The 19,526-nt window shown below is 41.3% G+C and overlaps 1 protein-coding gene and 1 long non-coding RNA gene across 2 annotated transcripts in view; both read left to right on the forward strand.

Moving 5' to 3' along the window:
• Window positions 1-5,033: 5,033 nt before the first annotated feature.
• Window positions 5,034-6,830, forward strand: LOC147754280 (uncharacterized). The gene is made up of 2 exons (XR_015317514.1): window positions 5,034-5,158; window positions 5,609-6,830. It is a non-coding gene; the product is annotated as an uncharacterized LOC147754280 (long non-coding RNA).
• A 2,269-nt stretch (window positions 6,831-9,099) lies between these two features.
• LOC111254237 (uncharacterized) overlaps window positions 9,100-19,526 on the forward strand; it is a 60,319-nt gene continuing 49,892 nt past the window's right edge. The window contains exon 1 of the mRNA XM_086975432.1: window positions 9,100-11,431. Within this exon, the coding sequence (XP_086831558.1) occupies window positions 11,405-11,431 (27 nt within the window). The 5' untranslated portion in view covers window positions 9,100-11,404. The remainder of the gene's footprint in view (window positions 11,432-19,526) is intronic.

Consider the following 19,526-nt stretch of genomic DNA (forward strand, 5'->3'; position numbering starts at 1 on the left):
TCAAGACTGGTTAGTCTGTGAATGTAAACATCTTGACGGCTTCTCTCTATGTGCTACGTTGCTGAATCCAAAATATGGACCATTTCCTCCACAATGATAATGGTTATAATGTAAACCTTTATTTACGTGTTGTTAGGGGGCTATTAATGCGAAATAAGAATGTTTTAGGTCCATGTCGGGATACCACTACTACTATTTGTCTAAACTTAGATCATCCTGTCAAGCAGAGTATCCATAACTCGGGCCGCGTTCGGTTCTAAGAGGTCTAGAGGCGGCTTCTCGAAGAAAAGATCAGCCTGCTTTACAATCATGATTTCAAGTTATTTTTTTCTAAACAAAATTTGGCCTCAAGAATCTGTCGATTCAAATATAATTAAGAAAGTTTTTTTTTTATAATAGATAATAAGTTTTTTATAATAAATAAGAAATATTTTTATGTGACAATAAACGCATATGTATTAATGAATGCCGGCACGATGACATGGATAGCTTATCCTTTGGCTGACAAAATCAAGGATTGCTTGCTGAAGACGGGCTGTGAGAAAATTATATGTGTTTTCTCTATACCTGTTATCGCTGTTTATACACATACGCCTATACATAGATGTCGAATTTTTCCGAATTCGCAAACAAACATTTTGAAAACAGTATGAATCTTCTATAATTAATTAAGCCATCGAAGTGGAGCGATAGCAATAACAAAAGTATTTGCTAAGCTTTAATACAGGATCATATAAAATTATAATTTTATCATATAATGTAAATAATAATAATATCTGCTTTGACGACAATGAGACGAATAGTGAACGAGAAAGTGCGTCATATTCATCCTCAATATTAGACGTAAAAGTGTAGAAGGGCAAACGGTTAGTCCAATGTGACCCTCGCAAGCAGAATCAATGTTGTACGTATCTTCTCAAGTATAGCATGTGCGTGCATCAACCACCTGGAGCTGCTTCAGGGTGGGCACTCCACTTCAGGCACGTTGTCACGTACTTGTCAACAAACAGAATCAACGATACGTCTAATTAATTATTTTATTATTATTATTATTATCTACTCCACTCTATTACATGCCGCGTAATATACCACTGAAATCACAGCTTAACTGGGTTGTTCTTTCAATTATAATAGATGCAAAATACAACAGAGAAAATAAACTTTTTTTAGTAAATTTAATTGCTACTTTTATCCTGCCATTTTTAGCACGCATAACATAACCGAGTATCTCGCAGCTGACAATAGCGTCCATGCAGGACAGCGGAACCTTTTAAGGTAATCAGCGGCGACATCTCTGGCGAAAATCTACATGTAAGTAAGTAAGTAAGTAAGCAAGTATTGGCCTCTATGATTATAGTATTGGATAGCATACGAGTGGTATAGTTTCTATATAAACACTCACATGTCCGACTACCTATTCGTGTCTATGCTACATACGGTATTTTGTAATGCACGATGATATATAAAGGACGTCAACTCCAGCGATTGTAAAAATATTAAAAAAAAGAGCTTGCAATAAGAATAGACATGCGCAGGTCCTTTCAAAATAGTCAATACAATTAGATCACGATGAAATATCATCATTGGATGCGATTAACTGCTTTTATAAGAGATCGACCTGCAGGAGATCTCTCCGCTACTTGGCTCCAGTGGATACATAGAGTAGGTCCGGTAATTTTACAATATACGGCAATAGTACGAAAACGATCACTGCTTAATAATTCATCTTGATTTATATACGTTATATACAGTCAGATGAACAAGAAACAGTCGGACGTAAAACAGTCACATTAGGCGTTTTCGTCTCAGTCCGATATCTGACCTACGATTATGATAAGCCCAAACCCCTCTTCCTACACAAGAAATTTGTAAAAACAGCGCAACGAAAGCGTTCTGTTATTGTTTTATTCTGCAGCAATGTAACACACAAAATTAGAGTAGTAAAGCTTTTTAACGTACCCAGTTTTATTACATGTACCCGTAGCTTTTCACAGACATAACAGTTGATGGCCTTTCGAGTCGCAATACGAGATCTGACCTTAGGAACATCCTTAAACTATATATGGAATTCTTAAGATCCCTACGTTCGATCGTTGAAATGATTTGAGGTTGCGTTTCGAAACACATCACGTTTTACGTCCCGTACAGCCGTCAAGAACTGCTCCAGACAGCTGGTTTGCAATATATATATATATATATATATATGTAGAATTGTGACTGCATCTTCCAAAGCAAAAGCCTTAATAAAAGTCGCTTTACCTACGGCGACGTTTGGCCTGATTTAACGATTGATGACCTATTTCTACTTTAAATATCGAGGAACATTTGTGACCTTGTCAATCATTGGCTGCCACCAGTCGACTGGATATCTCGGCACGATATATTAATACGACATTTTGATTTGAGAATACTGACATATTGTATATCTAATTATACTACTACTACTACTACTACGGTATTTAATAAACGAGCTATTGCGCTTATTCACTTAGGGCGGCTAGACATGCAACTTCTTAACACATTAATATGTTTCTTTTTTTTTTTTTTTTTTTTTGAAAAAGAGATATTTGGGCATTTTAATTGAGAGAAACACGAAAACGTAATCATCTTGCACGGCAAAACAACCATCTCCGTTATATCAACGTGTGTCATGTTTAAAATAGGTAAAGGCGATTATAATTAAAACAACCAATACATAGATCGTGCAGCTCGACTTTGTTCTAGAGGAATATACACAGTTAGCTACCGTCCCAGTTGTGGCGCTGCTTAAGCGAGACAGGCGACTGAGAAAGTACGCAAAAAAAACCTCGGTCTACGTACATCGTGCGACTCCTTTGCCGCGAAGTTCTTCGTAACGTACGCTCGGTCTAGATAAAATGTGTACAAATAGTGTGTGACTTCCGACTGCGTGTTGATAATTCAAATCCAGATCGTCTAACCTGTCACACCGTTGTTGACTTTCATAGCCATATATCCCTGTTGAGTGTCATAGTATAACAGGTTTTAAATGTTTTTTTTTTTGCCAATGCCTTTTCGTGCCTCTTCCAATATTGCCTTCTATCTAGGCGTGCATAGCTATGTGCATTTTCCTATGTGGCACCCGGCAGGCGTCAACCGACGCACACCTGTGTACGCTTTCCTATTCCATTTGATCCGCCAGCCTCACTACAAACGATTAGTTCTAGCTCTGAAACGCTTCGAGCTGGGTCGAAATGTTGACCGCGCGAAGCACGACAATTTTATGGCTAGCAAAAAAAAAAAAGGGAGAGAAATTACAATGCGGTTATGGTGATCGTAAAGTAAGAAATCTACCATAGAACTAGGAGCAGATCGTGGATATACAGGAAGAGCATGCAGATGTCTTGTCTACACGTGCGTAAACGCGTGTGAGAAAGAGAGAACTGACAGGGGTTTTGCTATTGACGTTGAGTAGCACCAAACTGTCGCCATATCTCATAGGACTTAATAACCAAGATGAGAGTAAACGCTAGTCGTATTGATGTCGGTGGTATTCATTTATTGACGGTTCCGTTGTGACTATTCCTCGTTCAGTTAGCTGGTTCTGGTTAGCTGCGATCACAGTTTGTGAAAGCGGAGCGAGCAAAGGTTGAGAGCCAGTGGCTAGCAGGTGGAGAGGATCAAGGAAAAGTACATTCGAAGAACGGCAATATTCACCCATTAGTCTGATGATGGTGCGGTCTGCACGGAATCCGCGCACGTGGGTAGTGCGCCGGATGCTACTGTATGAGTTCACATAGAATCGTAGATCTATCTGCCTATATTCTGGTTTAGTAGTAACGTCTGTAAAAATGTGTGCGTATGTGTGCATGGCGTGTAAAGCTAAAGCGTTTTACTTACAAGCGATGCGGCACTGCCATATTGTAACCGAAACAGTAACAGCCGGTAAACCGTAGTCGTAGTCGAAGCAGTAGAGTAAGACTGGGCAGAAGAAAGTAAAGTATTCCGCGAATTATTGGTGCCTCTTTGGCATATTCGAGCGATACATTACGGGTCCCAACAGTAACAACAACCACTCGAAGCAATCAGGCCAATGTGACCTCGTAGAATTTTACTCGTTGAGTAATAGTCGTACGTCAATGCTCGATTCTTCTCTTTGGTTTCGAAGTAGAAAAACAGAAGCCGGCACACGACAGCCCATTGGGGAGAGCACATACAGAAACAAAGAAAGACACACACACGCCCACCTACAGGGGAAAAAATAAAGATAACAGAAGCACAAGCACGGGAACAAACGAAAGCATTTACGCTCCAGCTACAGATAGATGGACAACACAGACACTTCACTTAGCCCCACACTATAGTTTTATTGCCGACTGCTACTTATAGCTAGCGATCCAAAAAGATTGACCACAATGAAGTACTGCTTGCCAGGCACTACGACCAGGTCGAGACGTTCGGTTTAGCTAGCTGGCCAGAGTCGCAAAGCCTTACCTCGAAGCGAGAAAGGTCCTTCTCTCAAATTGCAAGACTCGGCTGACAGGCAACTTCGCTGATAGGAAAATCCAATAGATGGTTGCATGGATCTGCCAGTTATAAGACAGTCGTTCATTTAAACAGTTAGTCTCATTGAAGACTTTGTCAACGTTGCAGTGGTTAATATTCAGTGACGTGAACAGAAAGTGAAGGTTATACATCTCAAATCATTGCTGTGGATGACCACCATTTAACTAGCTAAACACGTTGCAGGATGGTAGGACAGAATGAAGTTCGATTAAAAAGGTTGATGTACTCGAAGTGTTCAACTGGGGAAATTTGCTGAGTCGATATCGATTAATGCCGCTGTCGTATAGGGCATATGATTTAGCTACCCAGCTTCAAAAACAGGGGCCCGAGTGCTACTTTCACTTGCAGACGAGAACGGTTAACACGTAGTGAAATCGCATATTTGCCTGTGATTTTTCGGTAATCTTACGCGTAGGCGAATTACTAGTGACTAACTAAGAGTGATAATGAATTTACGCAGTGATCGTGGTCAGTCTCGGTGATGAGCCCTAAACGGCCAGTTTCGCCAGCAGAGGTCGACAACAGTGAAGGAGCTGCCCATGAACGCCATGATGGCGGCAACCCCCCTGATCGGTACCGAGAGACGACTCTGTGTTTGAGAGTAATGCGGTGGCTGTTCATCCTTATCGCTGTGGTCAGTTACCTAGCTAATCTGGTAACGTAATGATACAATTTTAATCATTACATTAATTAACAGATCTATCTGCTATCTCAGCAGTGTCGAGCAACAACAAACGTGTTCACTAGCTTACATTGCATAAACCCAATTCTCAATGTTGGAACAAAAATATAGAAAATAATTTCTAAATCTAGAAAATACATATTATTGTTCATTCATAAATTAAATTCAGTTATTGTCTAGTCACTCGTCAGGAGACGTATCGCAGAGAAAACAATTTTTCGTTGTCTATCACAGTTCGCTGGGAAACGGCATAAGCCGGTTATTTTAGGAAACATTTTAGCTACGTACGAAGGTTATCATTATCTTGTAAGATCGCTACTTAATCTTTTTGTTTTTTTTTTTTTTTTTTTTTTTTTTTTTGTTGTTGTTTTTAAATCTATGTTTGCCAAAGCTAATATGTAGGTCGCTGAGAAGTGCTAACTTCAGTGCACGTTACTCGAATTATTTCAGCCAGAATCAAACTTAGAGAAAAAAAATACACATTCGTCCTATAATATGATTTGATGTTACCATTTTAATTGGTTGTTTGTTACAAAGAAGATCAAAGTTTCGGCTTTGAAAAATGAGACGACGTTGTTAACCATCAGATTACCGCAGTTCGTTCTTCGGTCCAATATAACAACAACTTAGATAAACTTAGAATTCTATTTATTTTTAATTTCTTCAGCTAATCGTAACAGCCATTTCAGTAAGCTAGTAAGCAAAATACACAAGAGATGGCTGTACTATTTACGCATCCTATCAACTGGCTTCGTGAGCAGGGGTGAGTCGGTAGCTTGACTTTACAGAATTTATACAAAATAAACAGTATGAGACCATGTTACTAAAAAAGCATATGCAGACACGTATTTTTACCAAGTATAGATGAAGATACCTAGGAAGATACAGGAAAGAAACTGTCGCAAACCTACCGAATATGGCAGTTTAGAATTAGAGGAAGCCTTAAATGCATACAGAAGAGTTACCATTGATTGTTCAGATTTATGGAAGCTTCATAATCATTCGGTGATTGCCGTCCAGAAAACGATAATGAATACAAGTATCCTCGAGTACAACCTCGAGTAACCTTCTAAAAGTCTCAAGAGGAAAGTTGTCGTGATTGCTTTGCTCTGCTCGAAGTCTGAGTATACTAGGCTGAAGGAAGTGGAAAATTATGCAATATATCGTTCCACGAATCAGCTGGCCATTATGCCATACAGCGAACTCTTCGTTCAACTTTCGAACAATTGCCCCAACGTTCGAGAAGGGCATCCACAAAACAATAGAAGAAAAAAAACGTTGTTGTTTTTTTTAACAATTGCAAAGCTTTCATTATGAATAAGCGTAAGTCGAACGAAAAACATACGGAAAAATGAATTTCAAACTTCAAGGCCAACATATCAACTTTAATACTGATTATCTTTAATCAATTGTAGAAACAACTTACAAACATAAAAGAAGCTATGAGAACACACGAAAGAATGTGTTTTATTGGTGCAATTTTAAAAACGGCAGATTTTTCAAATCACAACTATAACTATATCAACATGTGATTGGTTGTTTACAGATAGAAAACGGAGCGTCTTATACATACATCGATGTTTTCTGATATGCAGACGATTAAATTTTTCAATGCTTTACAAAATTTTGTTGACAGTGTGAGCTGCTTTGTCTTTGTTATGTCAAGGATTAGATACAAATTATCATTCGGGACTCGATGTGTAGGTATAACTAGATGTAATTGAAATAGCTCTATTAGTATAGTTGACCTTAGGTACCGCAGATATTTTCAGGAATAAAAAAATGCTTGCCTCAACATACTGAAATCAAGATCATACGTGTGTCTATACGAGGTACGAATATGTTTGATCGTACTCGTCTCGAGCGTTCTACTATTCGTTTATTTACATAAATTTAGACGTATGGTCCTTATTAGGCGTAGTAGGCTAGTTTCGCTGGCGACCGTCATGTATGCGGATGAGGGAACTCGACAAGATTGGACCTTTAAATACACCAAGATAAAAAAGATATTGCAACAGACCATAACTAATGGCTTCTATGCTAGTTAAAACTAATCGAGAAGAAAATAATGAGCATGATGGAAAAGAGGAAAGCTCCGATCTTTAATGTCCGGCAAGGACAGCAGGCCTAGAGTTAATGCGTGGATACACATAGACAGCGATCAACACATTGCTGCATCAATCCCCGGCGTGAGATGCTCCGCTTTAAAGCATAAATTATCGGCGTTTTGATGGCGTCGCCGTGCCGTGACAGGGTGGTATCGTAGAAACCCAGAAAATTCCGAGATTTTGGTCACCCGGTAACAAACGTCGATATTTTGGGCAAGTCCGCCATCAATTCCCGAACTGAGTCAAAAACTCGGTAGAAATTATCCAGCTCGCATCGACTGTGAGGTCGTTAGAATACCAGGCTCAAAATTATGAGGTCTCAGATTCGATATCCAGTTCCAAAGTTTATTTTAGGCGCTCTAAGTTTGTCATAATGGGTGGTCCTACTAATTAGAATTCACGGGACCAAATCATCCTCTCTGCGGCTAGTAGACTGGGACGGGCATAAGCATAATATATATATATATATATAGATATATATATAGCGATTATTTTATATAGTGCAAATAAATTAGCAAATTGTACGGACATTGCACATACAGTAATGCAAAACAGATTCTGTCATGTCCTTAAAGAAAGATATTGAGACTAAGACAAGGCCTGACTTTTCCTATGAAAAACCTCACGGTAGATATCGAACTACAATGCAAATTTCCAGTAGTTTCAATCTGACTCATCTTATGATGCTGTTTCTGCTAGTTAATTCGCAGTTCGGGGTAGAATTAACCAAGTTCCTTTTGGTGGCATTAAACTAAACACAAACAGCAAACATCTGCGAATTATTACACAGGTCTTTGGGCCACAATGAAACGGTAGTCGACCGTTCATCAGATGGTTGGATTATGGCGCTTTGCCGATTCCACCTGGAGCAACCATTAAAAGAAACAAGGACCATAAACATTCCATTGTGTCTTGTCTTCAATTTCGGGTTGTGCTGTGCCCAAAAAAATGATGCACCTTTACGACGTATTTAAGTTATGGAATTCGTACTACGTTCAGTAACGGGATTTTGATAAACGGATACCCGTTTATCAAAATTAGCGTATATATATATATATATATATATATATAGTAAGAATATGCATTGTTTAATATAGTTAATTAGCTATCTCATTTGTGTACTTTCCTAACTTGATTCAGCCGAGAAAATGTACCCGCACACTCAAAACAAAGGCTCTCATATTTGCTTCAAATTATTTACTTAAGAAGGACTCAATACTCGAAATGGGCAAGACGATGTGAATAATCTCTAGTGCGAAAAATGTTACCGTAGCCATCTTTGAAAGATGCCCATCAATCCCCAAAATAGTTTACATTAACATTTACCTGCTGCTGCTGCTGCTGCTGCTGCTGCTGCTGCTGCTGCTGCTGCTGCTGCTGCTGCTGCTGCTGCTGCTGCTGCTGCTGCTGCTGCTGCTGCTGCTGCTGCTGCTGCTGCTGCTGCTGCTGCTGCTGCTGCTGCTGCTGCTGCTGCTGCTGCTGCTGCTGCTGCTGCTGCTGCTGCTGCTGCTGCTGCTGCTGCTGCTGCTGCTGCTGCTGCTGCTGCTGCTGCTGCTGCTGCTGCTGCTGCTGCTGCTGCTGCTGCTGCTGCTGCTGCTGCTGCTGCTGCTGCTGCTGCTGCTGCTGCTGCTGCTGCTGCTGCTGCTGCTGCTGCTGCTGCTGCTGCTGCTGCTGCTGCTGCTGCTGCTGCTGCTGCTGCTGCTGCTGCTGCTGCTGCTGCTGCTGCTGCTGCTGCTGCTGCTGCTGCTGTTCATATATAGAGAGCTATAAGGAAATAAACGACTTACTACTTTCCTTAGATTTTTACCTCAAGGCAACTTGTCGATCGCCTCTCCTGAACTATTGCTTTCGAAAGACGCGGCAGCCTTCGCGCTCCATACTTAATCCTTTTACGTGCACATTTCGGCTACATCGGACCATGATGTAGATCCCAGGTGTCACCAGCCTCGATGGCAGTGCTCTCTACCCCCTGCTACTTCTCATCTTTCCCTCTTACACTCTTCCCGTATTTGCCCTCTTTTTTTATCCCACTTTGCCAAAATTTTTATCCTAGCCCCCTGATCTTACTCTTTTTACTTTCTGTTTTTTTTGCTCATTACGCTTCTCAGTGACCGATCGTAGCCTCTCGGACTTCGGTAGACGGATGCATCTCGCAACAAACCAGCTCAGAACCGATGTATGATCAGAACTTGGGGGTGTGTGGGGACGCCACAGAGGTCCATAGGCAAATAGGCTATTTTTAGTTGGTCCATCTTGTCTCATTCCGGTCCGCCGTTTGTACGTCACCCGTCTCCGCCTCTTTTTGGATCAGTCCACACGCACACACAGACACTCTGCCGCCCATCGTTAGTAGAGGTTGCGGCCCTAGCCGGTGGGTGTGCCACCCTAATCTTGGGCGTTCGTTTGCTCCCAGCATTTGGCTGAATCCTTCTCGACTACATTTCTGCTGCCCAGCCCACCAGTGGTAACGGCAAGAGCGGGCTAGAATGGTACACCGAATAGAACCTAACCTAAAAGACATGATGGCTATGATTATAGAAGTATATTGGGACTCCCGTGTACCATTTACGTCACGAACTGGCTGTGGGCGAGCCAAGTCAGACAACGTTGTGCTATAGCAATGGTAGCACAGTGGTTTCGGTAAGGTCTGGTTAATTTGTTAGGGGAATGGGGGAGTGCACGACACATCTGTAGGGGTAGCAGCAGCTAGTAGCAATAGGCAACGACGGGTAATGTTAATCTTAAAAGGGAGACGGGTATATAGAGTATAGACTCCTCTATGCCGCCAGCAACCTATGGAGGGATCAGGGGAGGTGAGCCGTTCGGTGCGCGCGCACATCAAGTCCCGCCCCCTTGGACTCGCGCGTGCTCTTGGCCAACTGTTGCATACTCGGCACGGTACGGCGTTTGGTCGTGCGTTCACCGGATACGAATAGTTGAGCTGGTTAACAGCACTACTTACGCGCTGTGCGGCACGTCGGACATGCTGCTACCGAACGCGGCGAAATTCAACGTGTAGACGAAAAAGTGGTAGCAAGACAGAGTTTATCGTTGACCCACCAATTCGGAGGGCTAGATTTAAAAGTTTCCAACCAACTTAATGACACCAACGCATCGGGTCGAAAAATAGAAAAAGTTAAACAATATATATATATAAACATTTGTCATTTTAAGGAGAACAACTGCCAATTGCTGAGATTTGATCGTAGACGAATGGATCAGGTTCAACTTAGTGATAACTAGGTGTAACAGGTGACCGCTCACTCCCTACAAGTTGAATGGTGCAGCAAAAAACCAGAAGTGTGAGAAGAAACAACAACAATAGGAACAAAGTAGTGGGTATTATACGAATATTGTGCTCGCGAAGGCGGTAACCCACTTGGCAAGAATAGACCATTGGAGCTTGTGTTGAAAATGTACTGATAATTTAACTACCCGTAATAGAAAAATAAATAGGCTAGACGAAAAAGGAGAAAACCCGAGATCCGAGTTCAGCCGGTTGCTCTTGATTCAGACGTCACGTCACGTCACGTCATGTGCTAAATTAGACGACGTCATCTTTTCTTTAGAGTCCTTGGACACTAGATTTCTTTATTGTTATAGTAATACTAGTGCTTCATTGAGTACAATAGTCACCATCATGATAATTCCAGATGCCGTCTACATCACGAGAGCTGTATATGTACCGTAACGTTTGACAGAACGAGGGGTAAACAGACGAAGTTGAGGCAATTGCGCTTTCTCATTCTCTAACCCTGCTCGGTATCTTAGAAAGCATAGTGTCGGAGTCCGTTGTAGTGGCCTTATTCGTGATGGACATGGGGTTCTGACGCCAGTGTTACGCGCGTCTAGGGGGTACATTGCGACGAAGGCGTTCGAGGACCCGCTGTGACTGGCACTGATTCTTTTAATTAACCGACTAACTGCTAACAGTTACTGTCTGACTCGTGACGAAGTGTCGGTGCAGCGATCGGCCTCGCCGATCTAGACGCATAGACTACTCGTTAAGGACCAACAATACTTCGATCAGTCGTACGACTGGCATAGGTTCTTGTGTGGACACCCCACGCGTTAACTGGCAGCCCCGAAAATGAGGTTATTTCTTCTCACGACATTCGTAAGTGGATTTTGTACGAGCAAAAGTAGTATAGATATATAGCTCTTAGTTTGCAGATTCGAACACCTGCGGATCAGGGTTGTTACGTAGAGCATGCATGAACCGGAACAAATCAAATGGGAACTTCGCGCAAATTCGTATCACGTATTGAGAATGCATACGATTAAATAGCTCGCATATAATCGATAATTCGTACGTGTCTGATAGACGGTAAAGTACTATTTAAAGCGAAAAGGTAAAAACTTGATGAGTTTTTCCCTCTATCTTCTTATGCTCAATAGCTCTGGATGTATATTTAAAGAAGGAACAGCATCAGCGAATGAGTATTACCAAAATCTAGTCAGCTAAGATACGGCACCCAAATTGATAGCTTAGTCGGTCACTGGCTTGAATCTGCTACGCTTGTATACGTATTACATGTTACTAGAAAGTTATTAGAAGACAGAAAACCAGCAGTGCTTGAAAACGTGTTTCCGAAATCGCTAAACTTGGGCGTATCTGCCATAGGCTTGCGTAACTTTTCAAACGTACTTGTTATTCAACAGAAGACTATCTCTACATTCTTATCAAGCTCCAACAATATTTATTCAATACAGCCTGCTTTAGCGATATTGGCACTGCTTACAAAGCCAACTTATAAATTCTTCCACAACCGGATAAAAGCCTATCCCGCTCACATGATCTTATCGCAACTATACAACTTAATTCTAAGTTAAATCTGGCCCTGTAGTTTGTGGTACAGCTAGCACTCGTTCGTACCGTCGACTATGTTTTGATGCCCGTTTACTTATTTTACACCGTGTAATAGCCACACTTCTCATAGCTCTCTTTGCGTGCATCCTGCCCGCGCATTTGCGACTCATACGTAAGTAATGTACGAAGCAAAAACCAAAGAAATAATATATGCAGTAGTGCCTATCGGTGTTGAAACTGCAACATTCAACAACACAACGAAGTCGACCGGAAACACTATCGGAAACACTAGCCATGCGAGGACCTTAAATCAGGTAGGGCAAATAGTGAGATATCAGATCAGGACACACTAACGAAGGTACTTACAGAAATTTGCAAGTGCCTACCCCTGCAGGATTCAATCACGCGTACAAGAAGGTCGCTCGATCGTCTAGCAGGCAAGAATCTGCAGATTGTGGACAATATTATAGAAATATTGTATCATTAGGTGTTGTTCAAAGAAATGCCTGTTCCTCAAGAGAGGATGTTTTTGTGTATATGGATAGAACACCTTCAATCAGCAAATGAACATCCTTGAATTTTACATGTCTGTACGTTTGAGCTATTTGCTATTGAAGTATCAAAGGACTGTAGCGACGAGGAAGTTGAAATAAATCGGTGCAAAAGACAATGATTAATTATCAAAATAATTCAGGCTTAATTGATGACGTAAGTGCGTCATGGCGTGAAGATGTTGGCGTGGGTAGATACCGTAATTCGTTCAAATACCTCACACATGCAGCTCACCGGTAAAGTAAAAAAAAAAAAAAAAATGAATTTAGCTCAAGGAAACTAGAATGGAGAAAATTATCGGGTGCAAGGAGTTTCAACGATGGCTTTGTTGTGTGTAGCCAAGCGTCAACACATGTGGAACGACGGAATCGCCAGTACTCGCTAATGTTGGCAGAAGTTTTCTAATTTCAACGGCTCTTCGCTGTTACGCATGTTAATATTTCACCCAGAAAAAACGACCCTGTCAGATATAGTGGGCAGGTATCTATGAAATGTAATTACGAACGTCAGGATGTTATCCGCTGGCTGCTATGATTAAATCATCGCGGCGTAAGAGCCGTGAAACAACTAAGTGTGTCTACGAATTGCTTTAAAGCTATACTGTCATTTGTTCCTGAATTTGGTCGCTCTTATCACTGTCACGTGGTGAGCAGACTTTTTTTTTCTGGCGCTGTGAGAATACGATAACGCTTTGCCTCTCTTACCCCTATATTTATTCGTTACATGACTTTCGGGACGAGTTATAGAGAGATAGTTCACACTCTGACAGGCGCATGCACACAGCACAGCATGTGCACGCACATGCATATAGATATATCGTTATTGGGTTCTTGATCAGCAAGTAAGAGGCAACGGAGGGTCAGCTAAATTAGATATCGTATATTGATTGTCAACGATAGAACAAGCGCGCCGCCTGAGAGTGAGCCTACAGAAAAAAGAACCAGCGGTCGTAGTTGCGAATCCCCATCTCTCGGGAACTCGCTTCCTCCTCCAAGTACATTATAGTACATATCTTGTGTCACTCGCATTTGTTTTTCTTCTTTTTCTCAATCCTTATATACACACGATATGTAACGATAGGTCGCGTGAATAAGTAGGAGTAAGTGATAATCCGTTTCCGGTTTGCTTACGATCGCCAGCAACAACTGGCAGGACATCACTACGGCTGCAGATGTCCAAGTGATGTCCTGTTAACTAGGGAAGGTAGCGAAAATGGCGTGAACGCGGTCCAACAAGTTTCACAATAACAGGTAAGCGGTTCTCTGCGGTTAACAGAAAGCGCGAATTTACATAGCAACTCGTCTACATCGACTATGTAGAAGGCCCAATATATTATGGGACGCTTCTTAAAGGAGCACGTCCGAGCGCATACGCTTTCAGACGTGTGTTAACTCTGTTCGTTTTGCATAGATGGCCCCGCTCCAAAGATACTTGGCAGCGCGCGAAGTCATACTTTCACTTACTAGCTTCGAGAATTAGGAAATTCTGTTTGGAAGGAAGGAAGGAAGGAAGGAAGGAGACATTCCACAAAGCTCCCTATAGTTTGTCTACAGTGTGTAACTCGATAACGACGCTAAGCAACCAACCATATGAGATAGCAAATGGAAATCAGTTGATTATATAGGGCAGGTCCTTATAGATTAGGTCGTCCGTCCATCCACGAGTGTGCAGGGGACGGGATAAAGCGAGGACGGTGTTCAGGCGTACTTATAACATTGGCGTCGTCTAATCTTCTATGACTTAATCTGACCTGCCTTATGTACCATGGAAGTCTGTTTATTATGAGCTGAAGGTCTCGCATGAATGAAGAGCCAGACCGCGTTATTAATTTACGCTAGTATCTAACCAATAATCATTTAAACAAACCTTACCTTGGCCAAGGCATTTTGTCTAGCAATCTCCAGGTTGTTCTCGGATTGTAGATCTGTAGAAATTTCATTTCGATGCATCAGATCCGAAAATCTCTCTGTGTTGGCGTTGTTCTAGCCGCTTGTTGGAGATGGCTCGGGGCGACTGCATTTATTCTGAAAGCTAGAAAACTAGAATAACCGCGCTGCTACTTGAATTGTAATAACTACTGTAATTCTAATTTCTCTAATTCTACTAAAGCTGTAGGTCATTGAATACAATTCCAGCGTTTTGGTCGTCCATCTTGGTCATGAAGGGGTACTGAGGCATTGTCAAGCCAAAGTCCGTACGTAAAGGAATTAAATGGATTTTTCTTTACAAACTACAACTCCACAGGTTATGTTTCATTTTCCATCGTGCTCATACAAGTATGCAGCCTTCTTGCAGGCCCTTTTACCTCCTAAATAGTGAAAACACAGACGATATCGAGTGGCAACGCATTGGCCTTTCACGAACCTCTTCTTGAATCAGAACATCATAAAGAGGATTACAATTTTTATTTCTCTTCACATCCGTATCTTTTATCGAGCTGCTTGATTAAATAGTATCCGGTTTACGAACTAGAACTGAAGCTAATTTTTCGCAGATTTTCCAACGTTATACGTTTTTTCTTGGTTCGGCGCTTGGTACGACGCCACATGACTGTAATGATAGATAGGTACAAACTGTTTGACGAAATTATCAGGTAACGAATCAATAGAAAATAAGTATATTGAAACTACGATAAATTCTGCCATTACTTTTTGCATTGACTTTACGGCTGAAACCGATAAGAACCTATTACCTTTGTAGGTAGGATCAATTATGTACACCTTAGTTGTATAACAGATGTATAGGAAAAGGCATTGAGCAAGCACTGCAGGTATCCAGATGCTTTCTAGTTAGACGTAAAAACCTGTTTTTACATTGCCTAGCACCGCTTTGCTATTCTAGAAGATAGTCCATTTTGAAGTCGTATCATTTGGTCTCTATTCAACAGATTTTTTGTTATCACCCATTCCTCAAAGTTATATTACTTCCTTAAGTTCCTTCTACTGTTTTCTTCGAAACGCCTAGGTATGGCTATCTAGACGTTCAAATTTTCGTGCTGAATCATTGCAACTATGTACAGAATTAATTTAATATATTTCAGGTACTTCAGTACCTAAGGCAAAGACGTTAGCTGATCCTTCAGACGTAGCAACAGACGATACCTTAGTACGTACACATAATTATTTCTATCTGACCGTTGACGCTATACCATTTCTGAATGAGGTCCATTAGTTGACGTCCATATTTCTATCCTGAATAATTATAACAAACGCATTGTCAGCGAAGCACTGAGCGCGCCGGCTTATTTGCACTCAATAAATACGCGCACTGCAAATTGAAACCGACAGACTTACCAGTCGTCCTGTCAGACAACAAAAATGTACAAAAAAAAATAAGTTAAAAAATTCTGTCTCTCCACATCAGCGACGCGTTTCCGAAAAAATAACATACTATAGTTTATTTCATAGTAAACTTGGCAGTTGTCACAGCGGGTCGTATTCGTATGATATAAACCGAAGTCTCGTGAAAAATATTGTTGGCAGGTATGAAGTTCGTTTGTAAAAAAGCTCTCAGCGTGAGATTGTAAAACATTTTCTATATGACAGAAAAAAAATATCACTGTTTTTATATTTCTCTGACAGCAGATAAATATGAACAGAAATTTGTTCATTTTGTGCGTGACGGTTAAATAGGCCCTGCCGCCTGCCAAAGTGTATACTTGTCCTTGTTGATGCATAAAGGGTCTGCTCTAACCATTCGTTAAATTTTTTTGTACAGTCCATAGTTGTACCTATGTGTTCGTGAGTCGCCTTTTAAAAGTTGTCAAATATACGCTATAATGTTTAATCTGTGTTTTTATTAGTTACATAATTGTATACGGCATCTTTCTTTTGATTTTAGTTTGAAATTAAATTTTGACCTATAAGCTAGTTCACTAATTGATGCAAACGTCTGTCCGCCGCTGGTCAGACATCTTTGGTAGGCGCTCGCATCGTATATCAGGCTGACGCTAATAATGGCAAGGTCACTTAGACGTCCTTCTTTAAACACAAAGGCCTCGTGTCGGTCAGAGATCAGCCTAAATGCCGATCACTAGACGAACTTAAACCTGCTTCTCGCCGCACGGAACGATTCAGCTAAGATTTACCACTACCTTGAACACTCTTCGTCAACTTCGTATATTGCACGGTCAATCATCCACTCAATGGATCCTACCCGTTACCAATACGCGCAGTTTAATTATTTATAGCGGTGCTCATTGAATGGGTACACTGTTGTGAAGAGATTAGGTCCCCGTGGTGATTGCATCTTCTGGATAGAGGAGCATCATCATAGACGTTTATCGCTTTCGGATAAACATATCCAACCAAAAATAACCGTACTACACAGTTTATGCATGGGGAAAATTCTAATTGCACATTTCGCTGTGCTTAGACCCACAATCGAAAAGAATTTGCTGGCTTTTGAAATTATCGCAACTACGATGCTTAAGTATCGATAGTGTATTTGGTCTTACTTCGTGTCCTATAGCTGTTTGATTTAGATGACAACTTCAGGCCACGTGTTCACGTCCACTAAACGAGTAGACAGAGTGGCGACTGCTAATTTCGATAGGCACGTTACAGATCATTGTAGTATGCTGTACATTCAGCAAAACGTGGCCCGGTTAAATTTCGAGCCGTATGATTTTGTTTTTTGTCGCAAAAAGGCGGCGGGCCCCTGATTTATTGAAGGACAATAACGCCACCTTCGATTAGACCGTTGGGCAAATACTAAGCAAAACTTGAATAGTAAGACATCTGACTGGAACAATGACAACTAAAGCGTCCAAAACATTCCAAAAAAGCGCCGAAAACTCGTGCTCTCGATGTCGTGGTTGATCCCTCTAGAGACAGGTGGTTCACCCAAAAGGTAAAAGGAAGCTGAGGAAAGAACTGGAACTGAGCAATACTCCTAGATGCTGATAGGAAGAATTGACCGGAAACAAGCGCGAATAGGAATTCTTCAACACGGAAGACGTGACTAACCGATTGGTTAGTCGTTCCATGCGTGTGTACGGTGATGAATTTGGCAGAAGATTAGAGGTGCTGAGTGGCTAAGGTAACGAACGATATCCTCTCCAATTGTAGGCCACTTGCCGTAGTTTTAATACTTGGGCAATGAGCATCTGAACACTAGTTTACCTTCGAAAACGACGATGCGGCCTAGCCTTCTCCTTCACGGAACGGTGACCAATGCAATCTGAAGCAAATTATACCGCCACCACTAAGGTAACAGATCAAACAGCAAAAGGTATCGCTTATCGTCTAGAGCACGTAGATAGCTCTACGCAATGGGCTGGTCAGCTGCTAAGGGCAACAGTATAACATAAGATTATATTGATTATTTAAAAATGCTCTGGAGCATTTCCTCTACTCACTTGTATGATCGGCGTTTTCGTGTCTATAGCTAAATAAAGCCACTAGTCGCGTAGCGATCTACTTCGATATGGCGTTTAGGCATGATATGTATGAGCGGTATAAAGCGTGACTTTAGAGGTCACGCCTATATGCGTACAACGCCTCTGAGCTATACAGACGCTGTGACATTAATATAAAATAGAACTATATATAGAAAGCAGTACCAATATTTTAAAAGCAGATATGAGAAACAGATATGCGCCCGTATGAAATAGATGGGCATAGTTAGGGGGCATAACTGGATACCAAGCTACTGACATTTTGATCAATACGTTTCTTTCCGAAGCATTGCATTAGTAACAATAAATTTTACTATTAATCGTCACCGGGTTAGTTAAAAAATATTATCTCAAGAAGAAGAACACAGGTTGTCCAGTAGGTTAAATCACTGATTTGCTTTTAATGATCCCCGTTTGCTACGACCTATACTCTATTTATATATTATGAAAAATGGCGTGGTCAGTCTACCATCGAATAAGATGATCGAGTGTTTTCCTCGGTTTGCTGACGAAGAACTTTGATTAGTCGGCCCCCGACATATTGCATTGCTTCATTACGTTTTGTTTGCTGATAGAAAGTTGTCCATCTATCGGCTCGGTGCTCACATCATGGCAGAGTCGCCTCCTCGAAAGGCTGGGGAAAACGAGAGCTAAATGAATAATGCCCGCATTTTCTTCCATACTGATGTAAGTGCATAGGCTGAAAGCAAAAGGTTACAGCATTTGAAGGATAAGGCTATGTCAAGCAGACAGGATTTAAGCATCAGCATCGGCATGATGAAATTTTCTCTAGGGATTCGATGTTGGCATATATGAGTCACATTTGAAGTATACATATTTTTTATGATATGGGTCTGAACAGACTTAGGACATAGGAAGGCAAGCTCGAGTGGTGCATGCGAGCGGTTGTTGGATTGGTTCTTTGCGTCAAGCAACCAAGGCTATCCCATCCAATGAGTACCCGGTCTCACTTATGGCAGTCAACTGTAGAATCATGGAAGACAAGAGTTACTAGGCTGTCATCTCGAACGCATGAAGATAGAAGCAGACCCAGAACGAAAGGGTTCAATGTGGCCTACTGTTTTGCATTTTTCTAACGTTTCTGCCCGAAAGACTGCTTTTGCCATTAATGAAAACAGTTTCATCTATTCGATAGGCACGAGCTTCAATCAAGCTTCAATCAGTTGAGACTACACCCGATACAAGCAAACTCTCGGCTTTGTCTTTGATCCAAAGTTAGATCTCTATTTTCCTCATAGAAGGCTTCCTAATATCAAAGCTAACTACCTATTCTCCAGGACAGAAGAGGAAACAAACGGAGCGTCTTAATGGCAAGCATTCAATTTATTCTGTTCATCGGCCTTGTGAAGAATAAACACCTACAAGACTGTATTAGGGGATAGTTGAGTGATCTGACGAGATGGGACTCGTATAAACAGTCTACAAATTCGG

Source organism: Varroa destructor, unplaced genomic scaffold (assembly GCF_002443255.2).
Source record: "Varroa destructor unplaced genomic scaffold, Vdes_3.0 BEIS01000007.1, whole genome shotgun sequence".
Classification (NCBI taxonomy): domain Eukaryota; kingdom Metazoa; phylum Arthropoda; class Arachnida; order Mesostigmata; family Varroidae; genus Varroa; species Varroa destructor.